This window comes from Alligator sinensis, unplaced genomic scaffold, assembly GCF_000455745.1.
Source record: "Alligator sinensis unplaced genomic scaffold, ASM45574v1 scaffold768_3, whole genome shotgun sequence".
Classification (NCBI taxonomy): Eukaryota; Metazoa; Chordata; order Crocodylia; family Alligatoridae; genus Alligator; species Alligator sinensis.
In genome coordinates, this window is record NW_005842135.1 from 1252712 (window position 1) to 1268877 (window position 16166).

Consider the following 16166-nt stretch of genomic DNA (forward strand, 5'->3'; position numbering starts at 1 on the left):
CCGACCACGGAGCCAATTTTCCAGCCAGTGGATCGTGGTGGACCCAAGGTGACAATTGGCCAGTTTCACCAAGAGGTGATCATGGGATACCAGATCGAAGGCTTTTTTTGAAGTCAATATATATGACATCAATCTCTTCTCCCTTGTCCAGGTGATAGGTCACCTGGTTGTAGAAGGAAATGAGATTGGTCAAGCAAGACCTACCCGCGACAAACCCGTGCTGGCTATCCCTCAGGATGTTGGCATTGGCCAGTCCATTAAGGATGGCCTCTTTAATAAACTTTTCTAAGATCTTCCCTGGGATAGAAGTCAGGCTGATGGGCCTATAGTTTGCTGGATCCACTTTCTTCCCTTTCTTGAAGATAGGTACCACAATCAATTAATTAATTAATTAAAACAACTCATTCCATTTTGTATGCCTTGCAAGAGCAGAAAACAATGGCATTGTACTCCTGCCATGCCCAAGCACTTTGCTAAGAAATGTGAGATCAGTGCACAGGCACACACAGCTCAACTTGCATCAAAGAGGCAATTTTGGTAAGGAAAGATTTTTAAAAACCTACTTTTTTTTGTCCTATTTCACTTTAAAATTCCAGTGCAAACGACGCACAAATGAAAAATCTTACCCCTGCACTGTTTGGAATGCAAACACTGCAGTAGAGATAAGTGGGAAATGAAACTGAGTAGACAAGTGGAATTTCTATTGATCAAACTGAAAGAAAGACAAAAGCCACCCAGGACAAGGAAAGTTGGATTGCCAAATTTCTGCAGTAAGCTAGGGTGCTGTGAATAGCACAGGTAAAGAAGGTTGGTTAAAAACATACTATTTTGAACTTGACTGCATCTCTTAAGCCATTCTTGTGACAAATACTGCAGTCAATTGCTGCCTGCTGGAGAGTGAGCTAAACCTCAGCTGCTACAGTCATAATTTTTTTTTTTTTTTTTTTAAAGAGGTACATAAAGCACTGACTTCATACCACAGAACCAATTGTGTGCACGTGTGGGAGGGAGAACTGGGGGGGAAATTATAAATAGAAGTGGAGTCCACCCATTATTGGGAAAAGTAGCATCTCCCCATAAGTTACAACTTGCTGTGTAAGGCCATCTCTCATTGCTCCCACTGAACTGAAATTGAATCTGAGCACAGCGAGTATGTTTCCTATAGGGAACCCCACCTAGAACAAACCTCAGCATGTACTGACAAGTTCCTACCTTCTCCACCTTTGTGGGTGGACTCCTAACTTATATACTCTAGCCCACTGTTTAAATACCTGCCATGCCCTCTCCCCAAGCACCAGGCAAGGAAACCACACTGCATTCACTCATGCTTTTAAAAAGATGTTTAGCAAATACATTGTTCTCCCACACATGAAGATGCCTATGGGATGGGGACTATAACACATGCTCAGAGATCTGTTGGGATAAAACAGCCACATGACTCTGATGGCGGGAAGTCAGGAAGAGATGTTTGAACCATTTAGAAAGCGATGACCCAGCCTTCCACTGCTCAGCACTGCACTACTGCTGATAAGGTCAGCAGGGATCCCAACTCCAAAGCCAAAACATTTCCTGGCTAGGTTTTTTTCTCCCCCACTGACCACATTTTTCAAACATTAGGAGAGTTTGTGAGGTCAGGGGGCATATGAAAAGCCCTTATGCTGCTTGGTGGAAAGGGGAGCAGAATGAAGGGAGGGGAAAGTATTCCTGACATTTTTTCGTTTTAAAGTCATGTAAAGTTCTAGGGAGTGGTGGCTAACAAGCTAGAGCAGGAACAAGTCCTTGTTATTTATTCAAAGTTTCAAGGGCTGTAAACTAAAGGGCAAACTTGTGGCCCCTTACAGTGCTCCCCCACCCCACCCCATGGCAGCACCTTCTGACACAATGGTCCAAGTAGGCTACCTCTTTAAAACCAGAAGCAATGTAGTCCCATATGCATGGCTCCATGGGTGAGCTAACTGGCCCCATCACTCAGCAGTGCTATTTAACTTGCCCTTGTACTACTTTCTGTTTGGGAAGCAGCCCATCCAGAGTAGCACAATGTGAATGAGGGCTGCTACTCGGGATGGAAAATGTACTATGTAAACCTAGCCAAAGCCACTTGAAGCCCTCAAGAGCAGGGCTTTGGAGACGTCAAGGCTCAATCCTAGCACACACTGGTGTCAAATGAATGCGGCTAACCTCCAGTTAGCATAGGCTTGGTTAAAATGCAGATCAGAGGATCCAAGTGGTACTATTAGTCTGCTTGCTTTTGGCCTTGTTGAGAGCTGACCACACACAGAAATTCTCTCAGATTTAACCCCTGAAGCTGTCCCTACACTAGCCCAACCCTGGAAGAACTGCTAATGGTTTTTAGTGAAAACACAGCCCCAGACTTCTAGACACAAAAAATACCAAGTGGATTACGGAGTGATATTGGGACTCTGGAGTGGAATCCTGCAGATTTACAATCACGCTGCTATTTCAGCAGGGTTTTGTAAGGGACAGAAGGCATCCCCAGAAACCTGTAAAAAACAGCAGATTTCTTTTTTTACCATTGCTAGCAATACCCAATAACTTGTTATTGGGCAGCTAAGTAACAGAGGGCACCACTTCATCTTAACAATGCTGAACACTGTTGGATAGTGTAGATTACCCATTCTGGAACTTCAGTCAAGCCCAGGCTTGGCACTCAGGGGGAATCCTATCCTGTCCTAGATGCAAGGGGGATGCTGGAAGAAGAGCCTATATATAAACCATGTCTGCACTCAGTGAGCAAGTAGTTCTTGGCTCCTGCATTCTGTGCAGCAGAAGAGCTTGCGAGGCCTGTGAGAAGCTGCAACAAGCCGGTGTGAGAAGGAGAAAGGCACAAGTAAATAGCAGCTCTGCAGAGACTGCTGTCAAACAACTGGCTGGGGGAAAGAAGAAGAGGGAAGAGCTCAACTTCATTACATTACTTGAGCCCCTAATGCAGATGGAATGGGGAGGCCAGAACTGCACCAACCCCAGTTGCGCACTGAGGCGGCAACCTGGCGACATCCTTTGGATCATGAGCTGAGGGGTCTTTGCTTGGAGATATCCAGGGCACAGCTCGCAAGGGTGGGGAAGGTTGCACAGAGTGCTTGCATCCCAAGGAAGAAAGGAGAAACCAAGAGGAAGAAGGCTAAACAAGTGCAGCAGGCCTCATGCTTCCTTCAACAATGGAATATCTGGGAGAAAAAAAGAGAGAGAGAAGTCAGCATAAGGCAACATAGTGTTTCTAACAGATAGCAGCAATGTACATGTAAGAGCCTTAAATTTTAACTCAACACAGACACTCAATATGGTGAAAAAGCACCATTCTTGCTCTCTCTCAACATACAAACATCCAGTATCTGTCTCCAATAGCCTGGTTTTTCTGAAGGTTTGAAATCAAGAGTTTCTTATTACTTGATCTACCAATCATGGAAAGGACTTATTTCAATATAACCTGCATCTGACTAGGAGCAATGTAGGCTCCCATGTAGCCATGGGGGTCAGACTGCCAGAGCTAAAGCCTTAGAAGCACAGATTGCCAAGCACAGACAGACCCTGCAGCTCTGTGGGAGTGGCATCCAATTTCCGCAGTCTGAGAATCTTTTGGATGAGCTTCTGGCACCCTCTCCCACATCCTTCCCTGCTCGGCTAGTCACATATTTGAGGTTTTAGTCTCATATCTGGGAATTCTGGTAGATATTTCCCTCTAGGGTAATTTGGTTATTACTGCTGAGGAAGCTTCTGATTTATATTACTGAAGATTATAAAGCTCATAAGGAGAAAAGACACTGAACACGTAGGGGGTGCACATGCACCCCCCTGACAGAAGCGCTGCCGATGCTGCCGGCAGTGCTTGTGCGCGGTCACCACTTGCCACCCCACCCTTGCCACCGACACCACCAGCGGGCAGTCCCTGATTGCCACTGGCCGTTGCTGCCAGCAGCATCTGTGGGTGGTTGCTGACCGCCAGTTGTCACTCACCCCCCCCCCACACCACTGCAGCTACCTGAGGGAGCTCCTCACTCATGGCTGCCTGCAGGCAGTTGCCATGCCCCCCCACAGCCTCTGGGGGCACACATCATTCATGGGAAAAGGAAAGGTCATATTTTCTGCTATCTACAAGTCAGTTACACTCCTTGCCCTACTTTCTTCCTGACTTAGCAGGACCCTCTTCAGAAGCCAACCACTGCTTGGTCTCCACATAGGCTCTGTTCTTGTATGGCCTTTCCCTTCACAGAGTCCAGAGAACTCAGCAGGGTGGCTTCTGTTTATAGGGACTTCTACTGGGCTGAGGTGCAAGACAATCAAAGGTCACTCCTCTGAAGACTTGCACCTGGTCTTGGGCTGTGGTTTATAAGTGCTTTGTGCACTAAGCTAGCCAGCACCTTGATAAAACTGGTAACAGTGCCCAGAATGGAGGCACTCCAGAAAATGGCCTTAATGCTGGCCAGTGTGGGATACTGTGGAAGAAAATGAAACTGTCAGTGCATTCACACTATGCAATGCTGCAACAGGAAGACAAGGAGACTCCTTTCAAACAACTCAGCTGATGACCAGTTTGGGTCCTGAGGTATAACAAAAGCATGTGGTCCTTGTAATTTTTATCCTAGCTAGCTGCCCTGCCAAGGCTAGTCCTGTCCACATAAGCCTCCAGTTCAAAAGTCCTATGTCAGACCACGTACCATCTGTATATTCCTCAGAGGAAGTAAGTGATAAAAGGCTTTGTATGTCACTGTTTTCTGAGTCTTGAGCCTCTTGGTGTACAGGCCTGCTGCTAGCCACACCAGCTACCCAGGAAGAGGTGGTGGCCTGGTGCACAAGAACAGTCTCAGAGCGCTGAGAGCCACTGGCTTCATACAGTCCAGAGCGTCCTGGGGCCTCATCCTCCCCTGTGAAGCTATTATGAGCTCCCTGGTCCTGCAGCTGGTGATGCTGCTGTTGCATCTCTCTTGCTCCACTCTGCCCAGCTCCCTCTGACAGCACGATCTGCACCCGTGAATCCGAGGGTGGAATGCAGTTCCCTGCGCTGCCATAGACTGCTTCTTCATAGGACGGCAAAGCCACTTGGACACCATCCACCATGATAGAAACCTGGTCCCCAGACACACCTTGGTCACGTCTTTAAAGAGAAAAAATAAAGTTAGAGTGAATATGGAGACCGACAGCCCACTGGGTCTGCAAGAGACCCCCAGCAAGCCAATAAGCCACAAAGTCAATGCTCCCAATCCCCATCATTCAGGATGTATGTATGTCAAATTTTACCAAAATCTCCTTAAATGTAGTCATTTCCTTGCAGCTCTCTTGTGCCCTGCCATGCAAATGACCACAGCTCAGATTTTCTTTCCTTACGATGACTGGGACAGCTGGAGAGAGCGCCTGGATCTCTGCTCTCAGGTGAGGCACCTCTAATTGGTAACTACATTTGCAGCTGCACAGGGAGCAGCAGTAATTAGTTCAGGAGATAACTCTGTGCCCACCTGGAGGAAGGGTGGCACAGTGTAGTGCAGACCTCTGGTGGCAACAGCAGCTAAAGCATGGGACCATCAGCACTTCCATACGCAAGGGAGAAGGGAAACATGTATTTTGTGATTTCCCCCCAGCAGGGATAAGCTGGAGAAGTGAACATTCACCAGAAGCTCTTGAACAGCTATGTTCCTCTCCCTGTCCAATTTTATCCATTGGATGATACCAGCACAAGCTACAATGATAGTAGTGATTGAGGGATCTCACCAGCAAACCAGGCCAGGAAGAGACAACGAACTGCAAAGCACAACAGATGTACACACCCTGGGCTCTTCCCTTGGTAATATATCCAAGGCTGAGAAAGGAAAAAGGTTGAAGGACGGGATGGTCAGGAATAGGAATAGCTTGTTTTGTTTAAAATACAGGAGAGCAGAAATCTCATGGGATAGCTCAGCAGACAAGCCATGGCATTATCATGCCTGTTGCACCACAGGGTTAGGGAGACTTCCAGGAGGAGCAGGGCTGCACAAGCTCCAGGCAAGCTACCTCACAAAACCTAAGCACTACACTCCTGAGACCATGTGTCACCCACTCGTTCTGCAGCTGCCAAGCTTTCTCCACCCACAATACCGCCTTTGCTTCATCACTGTGCTGGACAGCAGAAACCAATAGGTGTAAGGGGAAAAAAAATCATCACAGCTCCAGGACTTTGGAAGTTTGTTAAGCCTTAGGTTTCAAACGTAACAGAGAACACTCCTCTTCTTCTCTAGAGAGAATATGGCACAATGCAGTTAATTGGGAGTTCTGGTCCAGCTTCTAATAGACCACACTCATCTGACAAAACCCACCATCTCTACCTTAGTGCTAACTGTTACCTTTGCTGTCAATCTGCAATAGAGAGACCAAAGCCCAAAGGGACTGGAAACTAAGCCATGTCCAACTGGGCTTTTGGCCGATACGCACTCCTGGAAGGAAAGCTGATACTAATATGGCCAAAGCTGGATCCGTTTGCAGATGAAAAGAACACAGTCCCCCTCTGGATCAATCTGATGGCAACTTCTGCTAACATTAGGTTTAATCAGGGAAGAGGAGTTACAGCACTAAAAAACAGCCCCTGCACAGCAGGATGTGCAGCCATTTTTTGGAAGTCAGCAACTCCAATAAGCAGCGATGGAGAGAAGCAGAAATGGGTGAAAGAAGTGAAAAACCCCAGAGCAGAAAAAGAAGAACAAGGAGCTAAGTAAAAGTACAAATCCAGTACCTTCCTGGACTGCTCCTGGAAGTAAACAGGCCTCCATGGCAATCACTCCCCAAAGCTGAAAGCAGCCCCCAACCTTAGCTCACCTGCTGTGATGGAAGGACTTCAGCTTTGGCTGCAGCAAAACAAACAACACCACGAGGAGAAGGATCAGAGCTACTGAACTCGCTGTGGAGGCCACGATGGACAAGGTGGGCACCCCAATTGTTGGGGGAGAATCTTTGTCTAAAAAACCAAAAGCAACAGAAATTAAATCATTTATGTCCTGAAAAAGCAACTGTACAAATAAAGTGCATGCTAGGCTCCTCTGAAAAGACTTGGGACAGCTCAGGGAAAAGACAAACAAAAGTGAATAGAGGCTGGAGGGGCTGATTTAAGAGATCTATGCACAGCTTGGATAAGGGACAACTAAAAAAGGAACCCAGTATCATCAGAGGGAGAAGAATTGTTCAGCTTCATAAAAGGGAATTTAGGCTGAACAACAGGAAGGCTTCCTGATAATGGGATTTCTTAGCCCATGGAATGGGCTCCCATGGAAGAGATGGAAATCACCTTTCTTGGCATATTTAAAACATAAACAAGTTGCTAGTAACCAGACAGTAAAAACCATCCTATGAACTAGAGAGCAGGACCGAGATGCCCCAGCCAGTCCTTCCCTTCTCTGCTTTATATATCTGCCTGGGCACTGCTGCTATTCCCTGCACTGTGTATGTGACAAACAGCGATTTCTGTACAAACCTTTTTGCCAGTGATCTTTAGTTCCTATGTGCTTCATATACAGGGCATTCTCATGCAACTCACTCCAGTATAGCACAACTTCCAGTTTGCTAGAATTCAATGTATTCCTTAGGGCCACAACCAAGAGTCTCCTCAAAACGCAGCCAGGTGGCCTGAAAACCCATCCTTGCATTCACTTCATGCTTTAGCGTTGGCCTGCTGGGTGGCTACTTTTGTCCTCGCATAGCTAAAATGTTTCAGTGGCAGGTAGAAGCTTCAGAAAAGCACACCATACTACATTCTGCTTTTGTACCCTAAAGGGAGATTGAACTAGGCTTTGCGTTTTGGGAGATTATTTTTCAGGAGGGGTGGAGGGGTGAAAAACTTACCAGGAGGGGTAAGCAGACATCAGTGTTAATTTTTGAGCACCAGTATGCAATGCTGTAAAAGCTGCTAACTTTCCCAAGTGCAGCTTCCAGGAACTGGAGCATAGCTATTAGTCAACTGGTGAGACTGTTAAAGCCCAGTATTAATGTGGGATAGCCAAGGGGCTAGCATCAGTAATACAGTGTGTTTTTTTCCCCACTGCCAGGTCTGCCAGGCCTTCATTTAATTTGTTTGGGGCAGGTGGGATTTTACTCATACTTTAAGTAATTGTTAGAGCTGCTCTTTTTCTAAGTTTGATTTCCTCACTCTGAAGATGCCACTAAATCATTAAAACTCATCTGCGCTTCCAACTATACACAGCTGATGACAATGGATGTCCAGTAACTACTGCAGCTGAATGAATTTGCACTAATCTTGAATATAAGTAGGGCTGAGGGCAAGCAGCGTTCACCACTGCCCAGCAGCACTGCTCATCAACCATGGGCATTGGAGGTATACCCCAAGTCTTAACAGCATTTTGAGGCCCTATATTTCTGGCCAGCCCAGGTCATGTTCCATCCCACAAGACACTACTGAAGAGCTGCATGATCACTACTTGTCACTTGCTACTTCCAGTCCTAATGTGGGGAAAACGCTACCTTTTGGGGATGGTATCCAAGACAGGCTAACTGTTGTGGTACAGCTTTCTGGCAAGGATTGGGGATAGAAGAGGAACTGTGATGACCAACAGAAATTTTAATGAATTCAAAGAGCCCATGCAGGGTCTATCTGGTGCCAGGTGAATTTCATTTTCTCTTGCACAGGAGCTCAGAGCAAAGCTTGTCAGAACAGACTTAGCAGGGACACTGGGCAAACTACTGCTCTGGGACAGCATGGGAGCAATCACAGAACTGGGGTGAACTCCAAGAAGGGCAAGGGAAAGTGGTGGTGGAAGTGGGGAGGAGGGAGAGGCGAGGGAAGGTGGGGAGAGGGGGGAGCTCTTCTACTCCTTTCCAAACAAGTTACTTTGCTTTTTTCTTCACTAATCTTAGAGGTCTATAAACTGGCAGGATGACTCAACAGAAAGACTAGAGGGGCAGGAGGGATTCTTGTTTTTCACAGGTTTTTATCCTGTACACTTTTTTTAACCAGAAAACCTATGGACAATGAAATGCAGCAGCATGATAAACATTTTCCTCCAGAGTGCTTTACTTTCCAGTCATGGGAGAGGAATTCCTGTGCAGCTGGGGAGACCCCACAGAACAAAGCTGTGGATTTCCATTTGGAAAGAAACAAAACAGAAAACATTTGTCAGCAACACCCATTACTGCCAGGCCAAAGACAGAACAAGCATCACAGAGCCCTGTGCTGAAGCAGGTCACAAACTGCCAATCAGGTAAACATGGCCTTATACAAGCAAGTGTCAAAGTGTTGACCAAGGAGGACAGCCATACACTAGGTCAAGGGTATGCCCATTTGGAGGGATGTGCTACTGCTGGAAGGATGGCACAGATTCTGTTAGAGGCAAAGTAGCAGCATCTAAACTGTATGCTATTGAGCAACTTACTTCTGCCCCCTTCTCGTATAATAACCTGCTGAGATAACAGGTTGCAGCATAAATCTCCCCTTGAGTCAGGGTGGAGAAGAGCATCCTAAAGCACAGATCCACAGGACACATTTCTGTGTCAAGGGCTAGGGGTTGGACTCCAACCAGGAAGAAGTAGTAAGAGAAATCTAGGGGGCTGGGACTGCCACTTATATTTACTCAGTACCCAGTGCAATGGGGCCTGGCCCAAATGCAGTTTTCTGGGCACTAACTTGGTATAAACTTTAGAATTGCCATCAGAGAAGATAGTCAAATGGCAACTAGGACATTCAGCACCTCAGATGGTGGAACACATTACTTACCTTCGCTGAACCTACAGCTAACTTCCATGGTTGGATTCCACTCTCCATTCTCACAGGTCAGGAAGTTGTAACCTCCCTTCAGCATGTAGCCTTCATCACAGAAATACTCTATGACACTGTCAGTTATCAGAGGCTCTCTGCACGGAGTTGGGTGGCATTTGTAGCCTCCATTCTCAGGCTCTGGTGGCCGGGGACAAACTAAAGGGAAAAGAAGAAAGGTGAGATGCCATCATTAAAATGCCACAGAAGACCTCAGTTATGCAACTGTTGCAAAGTATTCTCAGAAACATGATGCACACTTCCACTACCAACTTCTGCAGAACACTTATTACTAGAAATGGGAAGAAAAGTGGCAACATGAGGACAAAAGGTTTGCTTCATAGGTTATAGTCCCATTTGTTGAATGCCAGCTTTTATTCCATTATTATTATTTAGTTACTGAGTGGAGGAAGTTTAAAAATATAAATCACCCAGGCTACTCAATTTAAATATTTCCTTGATCATGCAGCCACTGGACAGGAGAGGGCAAACATTTCCAGTGACAAGACCCAATATCCTTGCCTTCGTATTTTTTAAAGATACATCATCAGATGGGGAAAAAAAAATCACTTTTGAATATAAACATTTCTTATCTACATTGTTATCATCAACTTCAACGAAGATTGAAAGGGCTGAAAGTCTTGCTTATATTTCCCTACATGCTCTTTACATTTCCCCCATCCCAGCCAATGGAAATAGACTACTCAACTTCATTTGTTTCTAGACAATGTCTCTGTCAGAGGCACTGGGTCACAAAGTTTGGTTTGCAAAATATTAATGAGCAGCATTAGCTTCTACCGAACACTTTATAGACACATTGTGTAGGATTACTCCTGTAGAGAGTTTTTTTTTTCCTTTCCTTTTTTAAAAGGAGCAGCAAATTTCAGGCCAAATGTGACCTGCAGATGAGGCCTTACAAAAAAACAAAAAAATTGTTTATTTCCACACATTTCTGCCAGTACGTAGTAAATAACCATTCCATGAACAAAACAAAATCCCAGAGAACAAGGAAGTTGGTGTAAAAAACAGGATCTTCATTACTTCTGATTTTGTCTATGCTGGCAGCTCACTGTTATTGCTGGCAGGACAGAGCCTTTGATATGCACTGCATCAGCCTACCTTTCCCATGGAACCTCTTCTGCCTCTTCTAAAGGTGGGTGTTCCTCCTCCAAGAATTTGGACAGTGCAAACAGCAAAACGAATATGCTTATATTATTCAAACACTGAATGTGTTTAGAGGTCAAGAGAACAGGCCTTATGAGGAGATGCTCAGAGGCATGGGACTCTTTAGCCTGGAGATGCAAAGGCTCAGGGGTGACTTGGTGGCAGCCTATAAGGGGTGTGCATCAGGAACTGGGAGAACATCTGTTCACCAGGGCACCCCAAAGGAAGACAAGGTCTAACAGTCACGAACTGCTGGAAGACTGTTTTAGACTGGATATAAAGAAAAACTTCTTTACTGTCTGAGTCTCCAGAGTCTGGAATAGACTCCCCCAGAAGTGGTGCAAGCACCTACTCTGGATACTTTTCAGAAATACTTGGATGCTTATCTTGCTGGGGTGATCTGACCACAGCTGACTTCCTGCCCCATGGGCAGGGGGCTAGACCCGATGATCTCGCAAGGTCCCTTCCAGCCCTAATGTCTATGAAATGCTGCAAAGAAGAATCCAACACTTCCCCCCTTTAAATCACTCCAGTATAACTGCAGGAAGAAAAAAGCGTATCCATATTTCAGAAGGAGAGACATTGGGGTCTGAATAAATTCACATTTTTCTAGTTAACCACCATGTGGTAATCCATGCCTTCTCCTTACCTCTGGAACATGCCTCTTTTCTGCAGCACTTGGTAGCAGTCAGAAAAAAAGAGTGATGGTACTACAGTTTCACCCCAAATCCCAGGAGAACCAGGTACCTCTGCTAAAATGATCATCAGCAACAGTGAGAATTTAAGGTAGGTACTAATTATTTCAGAGTGAAGACCTGGAGCTAGACTGTTCTTACTGGTGGCAGATGACAGAATAAGGAGCAATGGACTCAAATTGAAGCAAGGGAAGTTTAGGTTAGATGAGGGAAAAACTCACAAGGATGGTAGTAAAGAACTGGAACAGGCTGCCTAGAGAGACTATAAACTCTCTGTCCTAGCGGTTTTTAAGACCTGGGTAGAAAAAGCCTTGGCTGGGATGATGTGTCAGGGATTGTCTTGCTTTGAGCAGGGGGTTGGACTAGATAACCTCCTGAGGTCCCTTCCAACCCTAATTTTCTTTGATTCCAGATTGAGAAGGGGCGGGGGGGGAAGGAAGAGGGAGTTTACATCTCAGAGAACAAAAGTCAACACCAAATCCTAACAGTCCAAAGCTGAAGCATGTGGAAACTTCACAGAGAAGTTATGAAGTACAGAGGGAGAAGAAACTCTCACCTTGTGTACCCCCACTGTCAAACAGCCTGCTCCACAGACACTACTATAAAGCCTTAGCATTGAGGAGGAGGCTGAACACCACTTGCATGCCCACTATGTCTGGAGCACTTTAGAGGAAGGTTGGTTGACCAGCTGCTCTTCTGTATGGTTTTTTCCGAGTTCTTCCAGATGGCGTCTCCCATGCAGAAGTTTGTGCCTCCCTATGTGGTACATTTCTAGCACCTCTGCTGCATCTTCACCCAGATGGGGAAGGGAAGGTTTAAACATCTAGCTCAGAGTTATCATGGCATTGGGCCTAGTCCATAAACTGAGCACCAGGGTATTATGCTCAGTCACCTACTGAACAAGTCCCTCTAGAATAGTATGTTTTATTTCAGGAAAATCTGAATGGGTGCTATTATAGAACATACTGTGGAGAACCAGCCAGCTTGGTCCCATTCCTGAGGGCAGGGATGTGGGATTCTCATACAGCTTTTCTATTGATTCTCACCCCTCACTAGATTAACGGCCAACAGTGTTTCTTCTGTTCTCCGCTCTTTTGCACTACACACACACAAGCCTTTTAGATCAGAAGCCCTCTTGGGCGGTGTTCCCCTTCTTTGTTTGCTTCACTCTGCTGTAAAGGGCCACCTACGCTGGTGATTCTCTGCAAGTTACATGCACAAAAAGCTATCCTTAAAAAAAATAAAAAAATAAAAAAAATTAGGTTACAGCCAAGCACTTAAAAGCTTGGCAAGATCAGAATTCAAGTTCTCCCTGTGCAACCTTAAATTGGCTTCCTTTTGCGAAAACTTTGGAATGCAGCCTTCAATTACATGCATGCATACTGTTTTTCCCTCCTCCACAGATCCCTGCCTCATTCAGTGCCCAGGATGGATGATACACAAGAGAATGAGGCAGCTGCTCGGTGTTTTCACCCACCTCACAAGGTAGGCGGCCCCTGCCTTATTTTCTTCAGGCCAGACAGTGATGATGGAATAAGTCATTCCCTCATGTTTCTCCTGGTGCATTTGTCATGGACACATTTGAGAAAGTCACAAGTATTACTGACATCACCTCCACTGGCAGTAAAGGGTGTTTTCATCTCTTTTTATAGTTGGGGAAACAGAGACACACCTGACACTAAACAGTGATTTAGCGCTGACCCCTTCCAATCCGGTGTTGCCCCATTCAGGACTGCACCAGGGGGCTGTCAACCAAGCCCTATCATGTGCCTGGCATGCTGCAATGGCATGGCTACCCTGCCACATGTTCAATATATATTGAACATGTGGCATGGTGCCAGATGCAGAGTTGGGGGAGGGGGGGAAGGGGTATGGCATGTGGCTGGATGCGGAGTGGCAGCAACGCAGAGCGTTGGGTGGCCGTGGCCGTGTGCAAGCTTCCCCCCCTTGCTCCTGGGAGGCAGCGGCAGAACCAGTGGCACAGGGAGGTGGGTAGCTCCAACCCCCCCGGGTCATTCTTGACCCAGCACTGGCTGGAGCCATGCCCCACAAGAGCATTAAGGATGGACAGACACAGGCAAACTGACTAAGCCCTTTTATTTATTTATATTATTAAAAAAATAGATAGATATTGATATAATGCCTACAACTTGTATTCTCTTGAATACTCTGAACAGTAGAAATGAGATCAGGTTCTGGAAGATTTACTGGTCCTTACCAGCCAGAGGCAGGACAAGTGTTGCTACTCAGAGATAGGAAGCATGTCCCTCTCTACTGTTCCCCCACCCAGGGATCTAATGAAGTGCCATCCCTGGGGTAACAAGTTCCACCTCAGCCTCTGGTTAGCAGGCTACTGATCCCTTTGAGTGTACTATCCACACTTCACCTGCTCTACACTCTACTTGGCAAGAGAAGTATTTGGGTCTTCTCCCCTGTCCACAGCTTCTCATACAAGAAGTGGGACACATCTCCATTACTTCACCCTTCCATTATCCTCCATGGCTGTTTTGAGAATGGACCTGAGGGCAGATAAAGAGCCAGGGGGTCTCTGCTAATTTACTCCTCAATCTCGGCCTTTCTTCTGGGTCCCTTACTTTTCCTGAATATAAACTAGAGTGGGTCTCTGGTGCTCAGACTGCTCATGCAGAACTGCAAGATACAACCCGACCATCCAAAACAGCACTACTGCTGCCCTTCAGGTTCTGATGAGCAGGGAATTGGCCTGAGAAATTTCCCTTTTTGTCTGCTTGTCCAAGGTATGAGCAGAAGGAAAGGCACCAACATGCCTGTCTGCAGACTCTGAGAGACAACACGGCATGGATTTATACCAGAACACATTGGGAAGTGTCTTGTGAGAGACAGGATTCTTTTCAAGTTGAAAGTCCACAGAAATTGATGGCTTAAAGCCCCTACACTCACCAAGGAAAATCTCCCCACTCAGCACTAAGAAGCCACTTGTGTACACAACAACAAAGGGAACCAGAAAAGTGATACAGAAAGAAAGAATGCATGCAATGCCATTTTCAACATGGAAAGCTTTTATTATATAAATCTTCCCAGCTGGCAGACAGGAAACTCATTGTCCAGGCCAGCTCCTTTTCTCACGAGAACTTCATCCTCCTGCCCCCAAAAGGGTTCGGCTAGTCAGCTGTTTGCTGTCCTGGGAAAAGAAATATTCCTGCCAATACTGCTTTAAAGGGTTCCTCCAGTCAAAACCTCTTGCTCCACCACTGCCTGGGAGCTGGTTCGTAGAGAGGCCAGCACTTCTGCTATCACCAATTTTGTCATCTGAAACACCATGACTACAGAACAGAGATTCTCAAGATCTCATCTTAGAGTCTGAAGGCTCTATGTTGTTTAAGTAAAAAGGCCAATCATGCACACATTTCCTTCCTTCATAAAGCAACACTTATGTTTGGCTACAAGAGATGGCTAGTGAAGGGGACCAGCTATCACCTGTCCTGAGAGTTAAAACCAACACAGGTCATGGCCCTTCCTCCTCCCCTGCATGCCACCAGCAACCTGCAAAACCTGACCTGACAGCTCAAGAACTCCTCTCTAAGAAGCAGTTTGACTTGGAGTAGGGAATAGATGTGTTTATTTTACACCCCTCTGCATCAGCTATAGCAAAACCACTCTCCTCTTTTCCAAGGTGAAACTAATTCCTAGGTTGTACAGAAGTGTCACTAATATGGGCTCCCATCATCTTTCTGCCTGCCTGCCTGCCCGCCCGCCCCTCTGGTTCAGAAAGCAGTTATATGAAGGGATGGACTAGCAGGCCACAAACTGCTAGGCATGGAAATGGTTATCAGAGCAAACCATATAGAGACCCAACCCGATTTTTCAGGATCTTAATATCTTGACATAAGCAGCAATCAGTGTTTGCCTTCCTGCACACTAAAGCCTTTAGTATAGTGGTCTCCCACCACTGGTTTATTTTTGGGCAAGCTGACTCCATTGTTCTCACCATTATGAATACCTAGCTTCATAGCTAACATCTGATTAGGAGATGGCTCCTCAAGTATTCTAAATATAAATGAGATAGCTCACGTTACTAATGGGCAGGCTCACATGCTTTAGGCTTATCAGTTTCTCTGAGCTGTTGGGTATGAGTCAGGCAGCATTTACCCGACTGGCACTGGGACTTTTGGGGAGACCATTTGAGAGCCTGCCTCCTCCCTATACCCAATATTTTAAAGCCATGTTCTTGGCCAACAGAGGTACTGGCAGTCATAGAGATGATTCTTCTCCAGTAGCAACATTCAAAAACGTGCGCCCAGGTCACTAGAAGGGGCAGCTCAGATATGTAAGCTTTTACAGTGGCAGCAAATTTTAATGTCCCTACACCCTCAACCCACAATTGTAGCCCCACACACACACACACACGATTCAATGCCCACACACACACACACACACACACGATTCAATGCCTACTCAACTTCACTTCCCACTCACCAAGTGATGAACCTAACTGTTCTACCCACCTACTTGGCCACACACCTGGCTCTTCGACCCCAGAATGGGCACCCACCAATCAGACCGCCATGTCATCTGATTACCCCCCC

The 16166-nt window shown here is 46.1% G+C and overlaps 1 protein-coding gene across 3 annotated transcripts in view; it reads right to left on the minus strand.

Moving 5' to 3' along the window:
- Window positions 1-928: 928 nt before the first annotated feature.
- SUSD6 (sushi domain containing 6) overlaps window positions 929-16166 on the minus strand; it is a 123162-nt gene continuing 107924 nt past the window's right edge. For 2 of the 3 annotated variants that reach the window (XM_025205968.1, XM_006025183.3), the window contains exons 3-6: window positions 9704-9901; window positions 6799-6937; window positions 4674-5110; window positions 929-3185 (exon numbers count right to left, since the gene is read on the minus strand). In XM_025205968.1, the coding sequence (XP_025061753.1) occupies window positions 3160-3185; window positions 4674-5110; window positions 6799-6937; window positions 9704-9901 (800 nt within the window). In that variant the 3' untranslated portion in view covers window positions 929-3159. Of the gene's footprint in view, window positions 3186-4673; window positions 5111-6798; window positions 6938-7450; window positions 9064-9703; window positions 9902-16166 lie in introns of those variants that run through there. The other variant, XM_025205969.1, reaches the window with a different exon arrangement.